At 42.3% G+C, this 18064-nt stretch overlaps 1 protein-coding gene across 1 annotated transcript; it reads right to left on the bottom strand.

Moving 5' to 3' along the window:
• Positions 1-1285: 1285 nt before the first annotated feature.
• Positions 1286-17927, bottom strand: LOC115797012 (histone deacetylase 8-like). Its single transcript, XM_030753498.1, has 10 exons — positions 17673-17927; positions 17483-17535; positions 14567-14697; positions 12548-12689; positions 11697-11809; positions 11431-11525; positions 11249-11358; positions 8193-8365; positions 6447-6541; positions 1286-1375 (listed from the first exon to the last, which is right to left on the bottom strand). The coding sequence occupies exons 1-10, from the start codon at positions 17787-17789 to the stop codon at positions 1286-1288; spliced, it is 1119 nt and encodes a 372-aa protein (XP_030609358.1). The 5' UTR covers positions 17790-17927.
• Between the last annotated feature and the right edge of the window lie 137 nt (positions 17928-18064).

Below are 18064 nucleotides of genomic sequence, written 5' to 3' on the forward strand. Positions count from 1 at the left end.
ATACTGCAGTTTAGTGTGTAATAAATAGGTTAGCTTGTTGTACTGTATTTACAGTAAAGCTCTGTGTTGGTGCACAGTGTTTGTGTTCATGGTCAGAGTTACAGGTTACATCAGTGCAGCAGAGATGAGTTTGAATCAAAGCTGCTGATGCTGAGATTCATTCACTGAATCCAACATTTCTACAGCCTGTATGCTGTCAGTGTAGGGGATGGAGATCAGCTCAGAGAGCTGTGAAATACTGGGTTACATCTTTGAGAGTTCAGTTCATCCACACAGAGCAGTAAACCTCAGAGCAGCAGCAGCAGGTCAGTTGATCACAGCCTGCACACCAACATCATTTACTGCAGCTACAATAGAAAGCTGTGATTCTTGTCCCCATGCAGAGCCACTACAGCTGATCTTAGGGTTCCTCCACCTTCTGAATCCCACTGTAACCCCTGAGTATCCTCATGTTGGTGTTTAGGTGGAGGCACAGTCACCCTCTACTATGGAGGACACAGAACAGAGCTGTGTTTAAATTCCCTTTCACAGTTTGTGTCCTACATAACAGATTCAAGCTGAGTGCATTCATTAGAATTCAAATTTAGATTGGAATAACATTTGTATTCTCATGTACTATTTTATATTATTACAATAATATATAATGAGGTTCGATTTGTTTTACACAAAAATAGCAGGTAGAAACGTCCTCCAAAGAACTACTTTTACTTTCTTACTTTGAGTACATTTCAGAGCCTGTACTTTTTTACTTTTACTTAAGTAGAGAAGTTGAACCAGTACTTTGACTTTTACTAAAGTATTTTTTAACATAAGTACTTGTACTTCTACTTAAGTACAGAATGTCAGTACTTTTGCCACCTCTGCTCATGGTAGGGTAAGCTTTTACAACAATATTGTAACGTACAGTGACATGGTTTCAGTGTCTCCTATGACTAACCCAGAAGAAGTGAAAGCCTCCAAAGTTCAAATACGATGCCTGCTGGGTTACAAAAGCATCTCCCCCAAGAGAAATCTGAAATTAAAAAAATCAGGATAAATCAATGATGAGCCCATCTTTTAGGATGGAGTCTGTTTAGGAATGTGAGACTACAATACAAATACAACAGACATGGCTCCACAAAGAGAGACAAGACAGGAAACTAAGTGTCTCAGTTCATTGTTCACTGATAAAGTGTCGCAGGATCTCCAGCTGCAGCATTTTGAACTTAATCAATCATAATATTGTAATAATGAGCTTCTTCAGGCAGACTTTGTAAACAGACACATTTCCCAACGCCCACACACGTTATTGCCTGGTGATGTTTCCGGTGATTGAGCCCGTGACTCTGGGAGCCAGCACATCCCTGACGGCAGCGAGGGGCAGGACAGGAAGAGGCTGCAGACAGGAAAAGGGGAAGTAGGAAGTAAAGAGGCGGGACGCTTCCCCGCTGCCAATCTGGACCCAGAGACGTCCTCCCTTCCTGTGCGGCTCTGAGTCGGACACACATTTGTATCTACTTCTGTTCCTCTCACCAGAGACGAGGGGAATTTAGGCGAGTGGTTGGGCAATCCAAAAAAAAAAAAGAAAAAAAAAAAAAAAAGCAAAGAATCTGGCTGTCTTTTATCAGTTTCTATTCTCTGCCAGTAATTTAATACCCATTTATAACTATTATCTGTACAGAGATGATGGGATAACTTGTTTCCAGACTTCTGTAACTCTGACGGCACAGATTCTGTTTAGAAAGAGGAAAATAAATTAGAATAAACTTTCCAGTTGGTCCCAGTTTAGCAGCCTGCTGCCCAGACAAATAAATTATCCTTTAAATAATATTTTTTTAAAAAATGTTTATTTGACCAGTGGGGTCAAAAGGGAGAAAAGGCCTTGCTGTTGCACTGCGGATCTGGTTTAGTCTTTTAAAAAAAAGAAGAAAAAAAAAAGAAAAAAGCAATAATTCTTTTGCCAGTTTTCTGCTTCCTTCTGCATGATGATGAAACATTTCTTCACAGAAATACTGACATTAAAAGAACTAAAAGTCAAGGTTTTGCTCCAAAATAGAGACATAAAAGTAGAGCACTCAAAGTGGGGACATGGAAATCCAGCCAAACCAAATTGGCGTTACGTTATGGCTTTAATGGGCACACGGCAGAAACAGGAAGACAGAAGAGCAACAAAGACGTGAAGGTACAGCATGTGACAAAGGATGTGAGCTGGATTCACATCAGCAACATTGTGAGGACATGGCATACGTGTTTGCCCGCTGAGGCTCCAGCAGGGCAGCCACAGGAAGTTTGTTTTGAATCATAGCAGCGGGTCTCAGCAGTTTGGAAGTGACCGAGAGCAGAAATGGAGAAGAGACGGGGGTGGGGGGGCTCTTCTCCATTTCTGTTCTTGGTCAACTAAACAGTGCGGATTGAATTTTTAAAGAAAGTTACATTGTTACTGATCCATCTCTGCACAAGATTATGCTGTCTTCATTCTCATTAAAGGTCATCTGAACTTAGAGAAGCACTGTGCCCCCGCCTTCCAATTAAGCCTAGAAGTCCACTCTTTTATGACACCTGAATCCAGATGTAAAATCATCATAAACATCAGTTTTTGTGCAGCATTTTAATCAAAAAGTTCTATTTTACTGGGAATTTTTCTTTGAAGAACACCAGACCGCATCATTCATCGCTGTTTGAGCCAAAGTGGACTTAATGGAAGACGACCGAGGAGGACACCACTGTTGAAAGCAAGTCATAAACAAAGCGAGACTGGAATTTTCTTGAATGCATATTGACAAGCCACAAAGCTTTAGGGAGAATATCCTTTGGACAGAGCTTTCTGGCAAATCACATCAGTTCTATGCTTACAGATGCAAAAATGAAGCATACAAAGAAAAGAAGACTTTAACTGCTGCTGCTTTGCTGCATCTGGCACAGGATGTCTTGAATCTGTGCAGGTACAATGAAATCCCAAGACTACGAAGAGATTCTGGAGCGAAATGTGCCACCCAGTGTCAGAAAGCTTGGTCTCAGTCACAGGTCACGGTTCCTCTAACAGGACAATGACCCAAAACACACAGCTAAAAACACCCAGAAATGGCTAAGAACAAAACATTAGACTATTCTGAAATGGCCTCCAATGAGGCCTGATCGAAATCCTTTCTATCTCCTATCTGTGGAAGGAGCTGAAACATGCAGTCTGGAGAAGGCACCATCCAAACCTCAGACAGCTGGAGCAGTTTGCTCACTGGGACTGGGCCAAAATACCTGTTGACAAGTGCAGAAGTCTCACTGAGAGTTACAGTAATTGCTTGATTACAGAGATTGCCTCAAAAGGCTGTGCAACAAAATATCAAGTTAAAGGTAGCATCATTTTTCTCCTGGCCAGTTTCATTAATTTGTCTTCAAAAGTATTCGTTAACTTAACGGTGCACGTTGATCGTAAATTATCACCATCATACACACAGTGTTGCACAGCAGCCTGTAACATGAATATTTCAGATGGGGTGGAAACACCCACAACGTGCTGAAACAGCTTTCTCTGCGACACGGGATTCACTTCCATGAGTGCCTTGCTCTGTGAACGTGAACAACTTTTTCCCAACCGAGCAGCTCATCTGTACAGCTGCGTAACACGGTTTTAATTGACTAAGAAAGCCTGAATGAAAATGAAGGCCATATAAATATTTTCCCATTTCTTCCATTTCATATGTTGACTGAGAGGCTGTTGCTACATCTAGTGTTAGGCAGCAGTCTCAATTAAGTAGCTGTATAGACACTGAAAATCTGTGTGGGGGGACTTGTTTCCTCATATAAAACTGGGTCAAGAATCAACGAGGGAATCGATAAAGAACCGGATCGATACGCAGATTCGATGATGGCAACGGTAGCGCTAACACCTATCATTTCCCATCCCTAGTTACATTACAGCCCCACACTTGAAATCAGCGAGCTCTAACACCTGTAATGACGGGCTGAAAACACCTGATTTCAAAGATTAAGAGCTCTGGCCCTCTATTTTTCTCCGGGTATCATTTGTGATCGTTAAATCACTGAACGCCCTTTAGGACTCTTCCAGGTGCTCCAGGTTTTCAGGATTCCCTGACCCTATTGGCAGATAATTAACAAATGGAGGATTCCTATTGGTGGAACAGCTCTAGGGAAGAGCCACAGTTTCCATGAAACATTAATAGCTCCCTGATAAAAGGCTGTACATAGAAATGTGTTGGGAGTATTTCAGGTTAAGCATGTCCATATGAATAAAGGCATTTTAATTGTTATTTGAAAAAGGAGACCACCTTGGAGGTTTGTGAAAACCTTTTGTTACAATCAGAGCTCTTCATTTTCCAGAAAAATATGTTTTTTTTTTGGACAGGTGTGGTGTACATGGCAATCACAGAAAAAACTTTTAGCAGGATTCAGAGGATTCCTGTGCTTTGATGCCCTTTTTAGGACACCTGTTTAGATAGCTTATTAGCCTCCTTAAACTAAAGATAATAAATCTATGCTGACAGCTGCTTACTTTCAGGGCAAAGCACAGCCATCTGAACATCACAAATAAAAGGTTCCCGTAACAGTTAGACACCCCCCCCAAATTAAAAAAATAAAGTTGGTTATAAAGACAAGCTGTTCTAGTCCAATCAGAAACACCAACTAACCTTTGACCTGTGTGGCTATACTTAGCACGCCCCACACGCTGCCCCTTTGATTCACACGCAGCTACGAGACGCTGCTATCGCACAATGGGGGTCAATCAGGATCAGCTCACCGCAGGCAGACAATACGAGTCAACAGCGAGGGTTAACGACTTTCAACCCGGCGGTTCGAATCCCGGTGTGTTTTTATTAGATACCGAAATATAATAAGTGTGACACAAGTGGAGGCATTGTGTGCGTTATCTGCAGTGCAATATTTTGTCTGGTAATCAGCGAGTATTACAGCACTTATTGTTGATGTGACTGGCCGACTCTGACTGATGTTTGTGTTCTTTAGACTGCTATTTTTTAATTATTTCATATCAGGTTTGTACAGTCCAAGAACCGAACCCTCCAAACTCTGAAATAAACACTTTCAAAACAAATATTTAAAAAAAAAAAACAAAACAAATATATTTGGACGGATTTCACTGAGATTTCAGCAGATAAAACAAACTGCGAGTGTTTGAAGTTGCTGTTTGTGTGAGTTTGGACCCATGTTGAGTCACTTTCGCCAGTTTCCTCATTCGAGTAACAGACGTTTCCTCCACACTGGTGTCCATTTATCATACAATGAAGCACATGAGAACCGTATAAAACAGGCCAACGCAGTATCTGACAGTAATGAATGTGTGTATTCATGGGGTTTTGTCTACAGTGGAGCAGGAGGAGTGAGACGCACTCACACAAACGGGCACAAGGTAGTTTTTGTTCCCCGTGTCGCTGGAACTTCAGCTCTGCTTGGTCATCGTGGATAAATGCCCCTCTTATCGAGCGCAGAGCGAGACACACACACACACACCCGTGCGCGCACACACACACACACACACACGTATCTAAACTTCTGCAGAGGAAGAAGCTTACCTTAAAAATCGGTTTGTTCATAAATCAGAAAAAAAAGCTGATATTAACATAATAAAATTCAAGCTGTTTTGGGAGAAGAGTGTGTGTGTGTGGGTGTGTGTGTGTGTGTCACCTCGTCTTCATCATCTGTGGCAGCTGGACGCACTGATAGTTGCTTTGTTTTCAGTGAGTGCTCCTTAATGAGGTCAAAGGCCATTTGGGGCCACTGGACGCTCGACGAGGAGAAACAAGAGGTACCTTCATCTCGGTCAGGACGCGCACACACAAAAACACACACACACACACTGAGGCGCTCACAGCTATTCATTACATCTGACTAAGACAAGGTCCAAAAATCAGCTGCTGGAGAAAGAGGCTCTTTGTGCGTGTGAGAGTATAGGAGCGAGAGAGACAGATGGGCGCGCTGATTTCTGTTTGGAGAGAGGATGGCTCTGTTTGATTTACTGAAATCAAGTGGTCACATGTCCCGTGTTTTACAAACAAGTCAACAAATAAAAACACGGTGACGTCTTTTTCCTTCCTCGCTAAATTAAATCCACCACATGTTTGTTTGCTATTTTAAGAAGGTATGCTTACTGATGCCCACGCTTATAAACTCATTTATAATAAGCTAAAGCTCCAGTTATTCTCACCAGTTCAGTCCTTCATGGATTATATAATCTCTGCCTTCCCTCTAATAACAATATTTAAAAGAACACAGTGAGAGGAACCAGTGTGCATCACAGCAGGCAGAGAGAAATTATCAACAGCGCTACCTGTTCCACTCACCTGTACACAAACCCCTTTATTGAGATCGGGCAGCCATCTTTGATTAGATGGAGTGACTCAGCAGACAGAGGACAGAAGGGTGTGTGTGTGTGTGTGTGTGTGTGTGTGTGTGTGTGTGTGGTGTGTGTGTGTGTGTGTGTGTGTTGCCATGTGTACCTCATGATCAGGTATTTCGGAGGACAGAGTCTTTCCCAGCACTTCTGCCGTCAGGTAGGTCCAACAGCGAGCCGTGTTAGCCAGATTATAACCTCCTGAACAGAGAAGGAAGACAGACGGTTAGTGAGGAGGACCATTAAACCAATGACATAATCTTTATGGGGGTATTTATAGCCTGCATGAAGAAGTCCCAAAAGATTCATAATTTAATAAGAATCTGAAACTAGGAAAACTTGTACCTTGCTCATGAAAACAAACATATATATATATATAAATCAAGTAAATCGTGCAATGTGGCTCTATACTGGTCCAGTTTAATCTTTGGTGGTAGCAAAATGGGACCTATTATACATACACTGGTCCAGTTAAGGTGTCCAGTATCTCAGGCAGAAAAGCACCACCCATCTGCTGTTCAACCTTCTGTTTGGCTACTCTGAGTCATCTTTCTCATCAAATGAGGGAAAGCAGGAGGCGCACAGATTACAATCAATCAGTCAAATCAATCACAGATGCTCTCAACTCATTATGTGTACAGTACACAGCACACCTCTCCACCACCATGAGCAAGACCAAAGAGCTGTCAAAGGACATCAGGGACAAGACTGCAGACCTGCACGAGGCTGTAAGGGCTACAAAACCATCAGTGAGAAGCTTGGTGAGAAGGTGAGAAGGTGACAACTGCGATTATTCATGGAAATGGAAGCAATATAAAATGACCATCTGCTGCCCTCAGCCTGGACCTCAATGCAAGATCTTGCCTCATGGGTGAGGATGAGAAAGGTGGTGGATCAGCCCAAAACTACACGGCAGGAGCTTGTTAAAGATCTGAAGGCAGCTGGGACCACAACCACTAAGAACACCATTGGCAACACACTGCACTGTAATAGACTGAAATCTTGCAGCACTCTCATGTGCAAGAAGGCACATGTACAGGCCACTTTTTTCATTCTTTTATTTAGCACTAATTTGCAGCTATATGTGTCAGTTTATGACTATTGTTACTTATGGATCCAAACAACCAACATGGCAACAGCCAAAACGCAGAGTTCAGAAACCAGTGGATGATGGTACAGTGGCTATGGCCAGCTTTTGTATACAGTCTATGCTTTTTTTCAACCTAAACGAGCTCATCCTTGGGTTCAGCTGAATATGTGCGCCAAGAGAGATCATTTGTACTTTCACATTTATACAGCTTTCTGTAGCTCAAACAAAAGGCAGTCTAACATGACAAAATCCTCTGGAGGAAAAGCTACAAAGTGTCTCACATACACAGGACACACAGAAAGAGTCAAAGATGTAGAGGATGGACTGACAAGAACCAAGAGAGGAGAAAGTATTTAGGACAGAGCGAGAGGGGAGAGAAAGGAAGAGAGGTGGGATTGTAGTTGAGTAAAATGGCTTCATTGTGCTGTATAATTAGCAGCTATCATCTGGCCAAAGGCTGAGGAGTCTGGGACAGGGCAGTGTGTTCGTGTCTGTGGGGGTGTGTGTGTTTCTGTGTGTAATCGTGCTTAAGTCAGTGACTCAGAAATTCAAAGAAATTCAAACACACACAAAGAAGAGGGTATACTATCAATTTTTTCCTTTTTCCTGGAGTATCTCAGCTCCCGAGAAACATGCATATACTCATACATGGAGATATACTAACACACACACACACACACACACACACACACACACACACAATCACTCTGACCTGCAAAACCTAACATCAGTCAGAATAATAAACACATGCGTGAAGCGTACCTCCGCCCAGCAGGAGTGTAGGTAGCTGCCACTGCAGGACATACTGCAGACACTTGCCAACCCCAACAGGGGTCATGTTGAAGGAGCACATGGGGTCGCCCGCCATGGTGTCAGCACCCAGCTGCATCACTATTGCCTCTGGGTTGAACTGTGCCCGCACCTCCTGCATGACACTGTGAAACAAGATGGCAGTAAGCATGCTGTTACCCACAGATGATACGCGTCGCTGTCACTGCAGGGATTATTCCTGCACACTGAAAACAGGCTGCAGCCTTCCAGCAAAGGAAAATCACCAGTGATTTTTAACAGGTTTTTAGTATGTTGGGTTCAGTTTACTCAAGCTTAAAATACATTTCAGCTATTCGCCAAAAAACAAACCAAAACAGGACGATTTATAGACTTCTGTGAGGCCAGGTTACACAGACCCTTTGCCTTAAATATGTGTTACATGTGTAGTCACTCCCATAGGCCCTTCTTGGGCCAACAAAAACCCTGCTTGCACTCGAGCAGTGATGCTGCAATGGCAAAAATCTGTGGACTCTGTTCTGAACAACAATTACTTTACAGAAAGTGTGGAAGACATTAAAAAACCCTCATCTTTCCCAATTAGTTCAGTTACTTCCAGCAATTAGAGGTGCTGAAGCAACAGTCTGCGGTCAGCTATACCAATAAAAGTGATGGAGTATTAGCCTAAATGTAGCTTACATGCCATTTCAAAGAGATGGACCTTATGTGTAGTCTGCACGTTCTCCCCGTGTCTGCATGGGTTCTTTCCAGCTTCCTCCCACAGTCCAAAGACATGCATGTGGGTCAGGTTAACTGGTGATTCTAACTGGCTGTAGGTGTGAATGTGAGCATCAATGACTGTCTCTCTGTGATAAACCAGTCACCTGTCCAGGGTGTACCCCACCGCGCACCCTGTAGCACTCACTTCACTCAATTCCACCAGTGACTTCACAAGAAAAGACTTTGGGTTTCAGAAGTCAACATTCAGAATTAGAGTCATTTTAATTATGAGGGAATAAGGCACAAACAGAGTTTATACAATGCTAACAAGCTTGAAAGTCCATATTTGGTATGAGCACCTTTATTCTTCAGCACAGCCTGAACTCTCTGAGGCAGCTTTCTACTTACTACTTCTTTAAATAGTCTTCAGGAATAGTTCTCCAGGCTTCTTGAAGGACATTCAAAGCTCTTCTTTTGTTCTGTTCTCTGTCCAGATGATCCCACACTGCTTCACTAATGTTGAGTTCTGGTCTGAGGGGAGGAGAGTCCATGACTGATGGTGTTCCACTGTGTCTTTTTCTATCCAGGTATGCTTTTGCTGCGTTAGCAAGTGTGTTTGGGATCATTGTCACGCTGAAAGAATGAAGCTGTTGCCAATCAGATACTTTCCAGATGGTACTGAATGGTGGATCAAAATGTGATGGTACTTCTGTGTTTTCATAATTCCATTAATTTGACAAAATCTCCAACACCACTGGCTGAAATGCAGCTCCAAACCATGACAGAGCCTCCACCATGTTTTAAAGACGGTTTGTAGACACTCCATATTGTGCCTTTTTACTGACCTCCTCCATACATGCTGACGGCAATATGAACCAAAAATGGCCAAATTTGGATTCATCACTCCATCAGACCAGTTGCCACTGATTTTGAGTCCAGTTCTTGTGTAATGTGGCATACCTCAGCCTTTTCTCCCTCTTTCCCTTCCATAAGAATGGCTTCCTGACAGCCACCCTTCCACTGAGACATTTCTGATGAGGCTTCAGTGAACAGTAGATGGATCAGCTGAAGTGTCAGATGCATCTCTCAGGTCCTGTGTTTGTCTTTGCTGGATTTTTTTTTACTATTTCTTCAGGACATGACTTTCAGATACTGTTCATCTGCTGTAGATAGTTTTTATGGATGACATTTCTTCTTTTGTCCTCTATTTGTCCAGTTTCCTTAATTTCTTTAAGGACAAACTGCACACCATCCTGAGATATGCCAAACTTTCAGCTAATAGCTCTTTGGGAATTAGTTTGTTGGTGCAAAAATACTATTTTGTGTCAGTCAAACTGTGATCTTTGCATTTTTTCATAGATTCAATTTTTTAAAAAATGGTGTGTTTTAGCAACAAGCTGCTATTAAAAAAGTGCCTAAAGATACAATTTAAAATGGGTTCTTGCTAAGTTGTCTGTTATGTGTAGACACAACACTGGTTCATCCCCTGAGTTAGGAGGCTTTTTATGATCGAACAATTCATAGGTCAGTGTTAAGTGACAAAACATGCTGTGGAAGAGAGCCAGAGATTAATACTAACTAATCATTAAATGTAGAGTGGTGTATAAAGAGAGAGTGAAAAGAGGTGAGTGAAGAAGAAACACTCACTGCATCATGGGAACCCCCCAGCAGCCTAGGCCTATTGCAGGGTAACTAAGGGTTGGTTCAGGGTCACCTGATCCAGCCTTAAATATAAGCTTGATCAAAAAGGAAAGTTTTAAGCCTAATCTTAATCTTATGAGACCACAAGGCTGGCACATGAGCCTGAAAAAACGCACCCAACGTTTTCTATACCAATTTTCTACACTCTTGCTTGCTTTCCAAAAATCCCTGCCACCTAAACTTGTTCTCTTTTCCTCAAATACAGATTTTACAGCTTTAAAAAACAAAACAAAAAAAAACCCAAAACAGCCAAGATATCAGAGGAAACCCTCGTTCAAAAATCACAGAATCCGTGCCCTACAGATGGTGACACAGAAAGTACAAACAAATGGGTCTTAACCCTTTATTTCCTTTCAGAGGCAACACATTTGCATTTTGAGTGTTCAGTCTAGAGAAACTCCTTCAGCTACAAAATCCCCAGTTAAAGGTCTCACAATGGAAGGATTTCCCTGCTAAAGTGTCCCTGATAAAACGCTGAAACTGCACATGCTCCAGAGCTCTCTTGAGTGGATGACCCTGACTTCTGATCTCTTGGGAGTCATAATGGAGGACAGAGATACAGTTGCTCGTCAGGGATCGTTAACAGAAACCTCCCAACACTGTGTGCATGTGTATCTGATTGTGTGTACCTGGTAAAAATCTGGTAGTATCTGTCATCCTTGATGCCGTCCTCCAGTGGAACGTTCACAGCGTACCACCGGCCTTTACCCAGCCCTGTGTCACACAGGTCGCCCCGTGCCTAAATAAACACAAACTTAACACCATCGGACTCATAATGCAGGCTAGCATATTAAAGCATTCTGTAGCTAACTCGCTGTGAGGGCTGACCTGGGAAGAACCCGGGAGAGAACTTGTGCACAGAGACGGTCATGACTTTGGATGTGAAGCTGAAGGCGTCTTCCACACCTGCAGAGACCGAAGGATGGGAACAGCTTTTTAAATCTGGACTCACATGGAAAAAAAAATGTTGTGAAACTGAGAAAATGGAACAAGAAACTAGAAAAGAAGCTCATTTCTAATTGTGTAGAAGCCAAACTTCCCACTGAAGACATCGCACTTTCAGTGCTTTGAGCGTACCGTCTCCATGATGCAGGTCAACGTCCACATAGAGGACTCGTTCATTTTTCTCTCTCAGTCTGAGGATTCCCAGCACGGCATCGTTCACGTAACAGAAACCTGAAGCCTCGTCCCTGGAAGATAAGAGGTAGGGAAAGGGGCACATTGGAAATCCATTGCTTTGCCGACAGCACCCTCTTCAGGCTATTTGATGCAATTGATGGAAAGTGGAGTCGCCAATAACTCTAGAGTCTAACCGTGAACTTGGGGTTTTAAAATCTAGAAAATCCTGATCAGAGGAACTAACCATGAGAAAGTTCACCCTGACTGACTGGTGTAAGCACAAGAACTGTATAAATGGACTGAAGACACCCACAGAGGTACAACAATAAAAGGATGAAGCCTGTAAATTTTATTTTGAGCTTATAATAAAGTCACAATATCCACTGATGGCTGTCTCTGTCCTTAAAATGAATGTCTGATTGATTACACAAGTGCTCATGTTAAGCTGGTTCAGGTGCAACAGGAGGGGAGGAGTCAGAAACCCAGTTTGTTGAACAAAGCCAGTGAGCAGGTTAAGTTCACAGACTGTTACCACAGTAACTGACTCAAAGTTTAAGTTAACCCTCTTTCTGGGAAAAAAAGCTGGAGTTTCCCTTAGTGCAGGTAAACAAACACTAAACCTGCTTTCTGGGGCCCCAATCTAAACTGAACCGAGTGGTCCAATTCATTCGGCCTTGTATTTAAATCAAAGACAATGAACTAGAGTCAAACCCAACTCTCAATTACACAATAATTTTAAATAAAAGTTGCAGGAGGGACATTATACAGCACACAGGAAGGTTACAGCATATCACTGTGGATTAACCTACTTCTTAGCATGGTGCCACCCTCCTGCCCAGTTGATGGCCACATCACACTTTTGGTCCAACAGGGTCTGAGCTGCTGTCAGCGTAGCGCCCCCTACTGCTGCTGCATAATCAAATATGCCCTCCACCACTGGACAGTCATAACCTGGAGGGAGAAAATAGAGGAGGGGAGAGAGAGGAAGATAAAGGGTTAAAAAAGAAAGAAAGAAGCAAAACCAATGACCAGTACCCAACACCGGTCTGTACTACAAAGAAGGCTCAGCACTGCGAGGATATCTTTTCCTTATCGAACATCCCTTTCTTAATCCATAGGGTTTAATATGATGTCAGCCCACCCCTTTGCACCTATAACAGCTTCAACTCTTCTGGAAAGGCTTCCACCAAACTTTACACTTGGCACAATGCCGTCAGACAAGTACTGTTCCCCTGGCAACTGCAAAACCCAAACCCACTGCCAGACAAAGAAGCGTGATTTAAAAAAAAAAAAAAAAGGACCCATAAACCAAGTGAACCACTGGCACTCCAGAGAACACGACTCCACTGCTCTGGAGTCCAGTGGCAGCGTGCTTTACACCACTGCTTTGCATTATGTTTGGTGACATAAGGCTTGGATGCAGCTGCTTTGCCATGGAAATCCATTCCATGAAGCTCTCTATGCACTGTCTCGAGCTAATCTGAAGGCCACATGAAGTTTGGAGGTCTGTAGCGACTGATTCTGCAGAAAGTTGGTGACCTCTGCACACTACGCACCTCAGCATCCTCTGACCCCCCACTCTGTAATTTTACATGGCCTACCACTTCACAGCTGAGTTGCTGTCATTCCCAAGTTTGTTATAATCCCACTAACAGCTGACTGTGGAATATTTAGTTGTGAGGAAATTTCACGACTGGACTTGTTGCACAGGTGGCATCCTATCACGGTACCACGCTGGAATTCACTGAGCTCCTGAGACCCATTCTTTCACAAATGTTTGTAGAAGCAGTCTGCATGCCTAGGTGCTTGGTTTATACACCTGTGGCCATGGAAGTGATTGAAACACCTGAATTCAATAATTGGATGGGTGAGAGAATACTTTTGGCAATACAGTGAGTGTATGGCTGATTGGGCATTCCCAGGAATGGTGATGCAATTTTCCAAGGAACTGATTGGTCAGTTGATGGTGTCTTATCTGCTCTGGATCAGGTTAGGTCTGCAGCATAAGTCACCACAGTGATATACCTCAGTAAGAATGAACCACTTTCTTGACACTGAAGGATTAAACATAAAGTTCCTTCACCAGCCCCCTAATCCTGCTTCACGATAAAGGCCTCAAAACCCACAATGGCTTTTCCAATGACCCGAAAAAACACGAACACATTTTTTGTGAAATATTTCCACCTTAAACCTCACAGAAATGTGAAGGCCAGCTCAAGTCCTTGAATGAGGACTTTACTGAGGACAAAAAGAAGAGGGTGAAAGAAAGATAAAGCCAGGGAATGATGAATAAAAACAAGCAGGGTGAACTTGAAGCTTAGTCTAAAGTTAGAAATGTAAACCTCAAAGGAGGACGGACTTACAGGCATCCCATCCAAGAACAACAAACCACGGTGGGATCCTAGGGGTGGGACAAGGTCAGCAAACATTTCCCACATTTATAAAAACTACACTTCTGTCACAAACAAAAGCAAAAATGTGCTTTGAGGAGGACATTATTGATCTCTTTAAATGTTATTAAGTACAGCGTTACACTGCCATCTACTGGTGGAAACAGACAAAGGGGTTCCCATCACTTTCACCCCCTCCATTTCCATTTTGTGTCACATCTGGATCAAATTTAAACACTAGAGTGCAGATGTTTAAATATTAAAGGTGAATTCTCTCTTGAGATGCAGGTAATGATCAGATTGAGCCTTTATCGCTTTAGTTACACAGGTTGAAAGGCCAGCGTGCTTTAAACAGACACCTCAGTTTAAACCACTAAAAGTGGGTGCAATTAACACATTAGAGATCAAATAATAAAAAGGTAAGGCTGTATTTCTCACCCAGGCCGTAGTCGGCCGACTGCGGGTCGTCGTTGTCTCCGTCCTGGCTGATCTTGTGAAGATGCTCCAGGTAGGAATCTGTGTGGAATTTGGCCATTTCCTCTATGGTGGCCACGTGAGGTTTGACAATGCTGGAAAAAGTAATTTAACAGCATAAACAGGAAGCTAAAATGGAGTTAAAAATAACAGCTGAGAGCCTATTTACCAAGGCGCAAAGAAATCTTCCGTATAATGACCTAATAAAACAGAATAATAACAATGCAGGGTTTTACCTGCAAAGTGGAGTTTATGGCACATAAGTATGTTTTCTTTGCTGTACTTCTAACTTGTGTTTCATAACCATGATTAATGGTTATAAATAACAGAATAAATGCATAATCTCCTGTCAAACAAGGTAACACAGGCTCATTGCCTTTGGTGGGGACCAGTTGTCCTCATGTCCATAGAAAGGCCAACTCTGAGTCAGAAAAACCCTGAAATGCTGTTAAATAAAGGTTAAGAAAAGTGGTACTAGGTTGAAAGTGATAAGCACAGTCACTACATGGCATTCAGCATGACTACAAACAACAGTTACCAAAAAAAAAAGCAGGTTTCAAGAAGTTTTGTAAAACACAGTGTGAGTAAAGGTTTCCTCAGATGTGTGTGTGATGTGCAAGTTAAAACAAGGCTTTCATATTAAAATTTTTTAATCTATGAGAGTAAAATTTTGTAAAAATTTTTAGCCAGTTATGATTTCATTCAAAGGCCTGTCTGGGGGTTAACACGTGGCTTCAGGGTTAAAGGTTTAGGTTAAGATTTGTCCCTTAGTTGTAATGGTCAAACTGTTAAACTGAATCGATGGAGGCAGGTTTCTCCCGTGACGTCACGCACGCATTGGATGTGATACAACAACCGGTTGCTAGGAAAACATGTGCCTTCCCCAAACAGTCGGCAGTGGTTCCTGGAGCTTTCTGGCTCTCGCTGGGCGAAATCGCTGTTGCAGACAAAGAAAACTCCCAGTGGTTGCTAGCAGACTGCACGACTGCCTGTAGTTTTCCATGGACTGGGAGGGTGCCAACCAAAAAGGAAGCCCCTGCTCCAAAATTGACACCCTTAAGCTCCACTTAAATTTGCAGCTGCCTACATGGATGAGCCAATACCTTCTGGAGAAAAGATTGATGGTCAGACGAGACAAAGATTGAGGTATTTGGCCACAATGACAAGACATATATTTGGAGGAGTAACGGTGAGGCATCAGTGTGATATGTTCACACTGTTTATATAATAAATATGACAGCCATAAGACACATTCATGAATGTTAAAGTATAACTACATTAGAAGGAATCATAGCTATGAGATCAGCAAAAGATTTCTCAGCAAAATATTTGAAAAATGTTTATGAACTACTAGATGAATACCTTTCCTCTCACAGCCTTTATGATAAGAACCAATCAGGTTCTCTGTGAGCAGCGACTCAGAGTTTCAGTTTTGGCTCTACTTGATCTCGCTTTTTTATGTTTCACTTAGTAATTTCAGATCTGCAGAAATAAAAATTCAGTCAGGGGTTCCTCAAGGATCTGTTATTGGTCCATTATTTTTTTTACCTTTACATGTACTTCCATAAAGATTCATAATATATCCTATAATTCTTATGCAGATGATACAGACTTGTACCCATTTTCCTCTGAAAGTCTAAGCTCTGTTCACAAACTAATGAGCTGCACTGAAGACATTATCTGCAGGATGTCTCGAAACTCTTTAGAAATGGACAGAGACAAGACAGAAATGTGTGTTGTTGGTCCAGAAAGTCAGAGACTGACAATTTGTTCATATCTATCATCCCTGTCTCTGAAACACGCCAAGCATGTCAGGGACCCTGGTATCATTCTGGACAGTGAGCTCAGTTGTGACGATCATATTACGAAGGTCACCAGGACTGCTTTCTATCACAAGAATTTGATAACGTTGATAGAATTTTATCTCACACTGACTCAGAGACATTGGTCCATGCATTCATATCAAGCAGCTTAGACTACTCTAACACTGTATTTACAGGATTATCCATATCACCATTAGGACGACTTCAGTTTGGACTTCCACAGGTATGTGGAAATTTGAACATATTACCCCAGTACTGAAATCACTTCACTGACCCCCAGTTCAACTGAGAACTACCTTTAAAATCCTTCAGTTAGTTCATAAAGACTCCTCCCAGTACACCTCTGACTCACTCAGTGTTTATAACCCATTCAGACCTCTCAGGTCATCAGGTGCAGATTATTGAACTGTTCCCAGAATCAGATCCAAGTGTGCTAAAGGTGCTTTCAGTTACTGTCATTCTGTTCTTTGGAACACGCTGCCTGCTGAGTTACAACTGTCTACACTCAAAAACAGACTCAAAACCTTTTTAACCTTTTTATTCTCACAAGCTTACACTTAATAACTCTGTGTGTGTGTGTGTGTGTGTGTGTGTGTGTGTGTGTGTGTGTGTGTGTGTGTGTGTGTGTGTGTGTGTGTTAACTTGCATGTTAATTTCTTCGTAAAGTTTGGCCGTTTTTATTGCCTTAAGACACTGTAGACCTACACAGGTTTTTATAATTTTATCTTCTATGTTAAGCACATCAACTTTAAGTGTAATGAAATTTTATACATAAGATAAAATTGGCAGTGAAATAAGGTGAGTCTGGTATCAAAATGTAGATAATAAGGAACGACAGACATTAAACCGGTGCAGCTTTGGTACTGAAAATGTGACACATGATACTGATGCTCGGCTGGTTAGAAGGAGGCCCGTGCTGACCATACACGATATTAGTGTTTTAGATTGTGGGTGTGAAAATGATGTGATTGCGATGTGAACCAAACTACATGCAAAATTTCACGTGTTGACTTGCTTTCTCCCTGTTTACTTTGCAGTCCAGATAACATCAGCTCACCTCATGTGTTCAAGCAGTCCATAGGCTTCTATCAGTGAGTGGACCATACTCGCCTGGTAACAGAGGTACAGACAGCCACTTGTTTAAAAAGAGCAGAGCTTTCCAGATTAAACGCAAGGATAGAGGTGGTTCATTTAAAAAGCCTGCTACCTAACTAGCTTTAAACCGCCTCTCATTCAGTCTAACTCACCCGATTTGGCACTTTGGATAAAGTGTCGCAGGTCTGGATGTACTCCGGGCTGTAGACGTACGCGACTCTCCGTTTACTGCAGCTGTCCTCATCATCGCTGTCACCTCTGCAACTCATTTACGTCGGATGAAATCCAAATGTTTCAATGGAGCTGGTGAATAAAACAAATTCACAACACAGACAGACAGCGGCCGCTGGTTGTGCCCGACTTTGGTGTTACACCGTCAACATTCCCCGCTACCCACCCGGTAACGCTGGTTTCACCCGTGAGATTAACGAAAATAATATATTTCAAAATTAAAATTGTATATGTCATATGATGTTTTAATCCGATTTCATCTTGACATTTTTTTAAGGCAATTAGATTATTCTGTAAGGAAAGACAGGGGGGG

The sequence above is a fragment of the Archocentrus centrarchus genome, chromosome 18, assembly GCF_007364275.1.
Source record: "Archocentrus centrarchus isolate MPI-CPG fArcCen1 chromosome 18, fArcCen1, whole genome shotgun sequence".
NCBI classification, from domain to species: Eukaryota; Metazoa; Chordata; class Actinopteri; order Cichliformes; family Cichlidae; genus Archocentrus; species Archocentrus centrarchus.

Coding starts and splice junctions, on each gene's coding strand:
- LOC115797012 (XM_030753498.1), bottom strand. CDS start 17,789: ATGAGTTGCAGAGGTGACAGCGATGATGAGGACAGCTGCAGTAAACGG. Junction 12,690..14,566: donor GTCGGCCGACTACGGCCTGG/GTGAGAAATACA, acceptor TTCTCCCTCCAG/GTTATGACTGTCCAGTGGTG. Junction 6,542..8,192: donor TACACTCCTGCTGGGCGGAG/GTACGCTTCACG, acceptor TTCTCTGTTCAG/GAGGTTATAATCTGGCTAAC.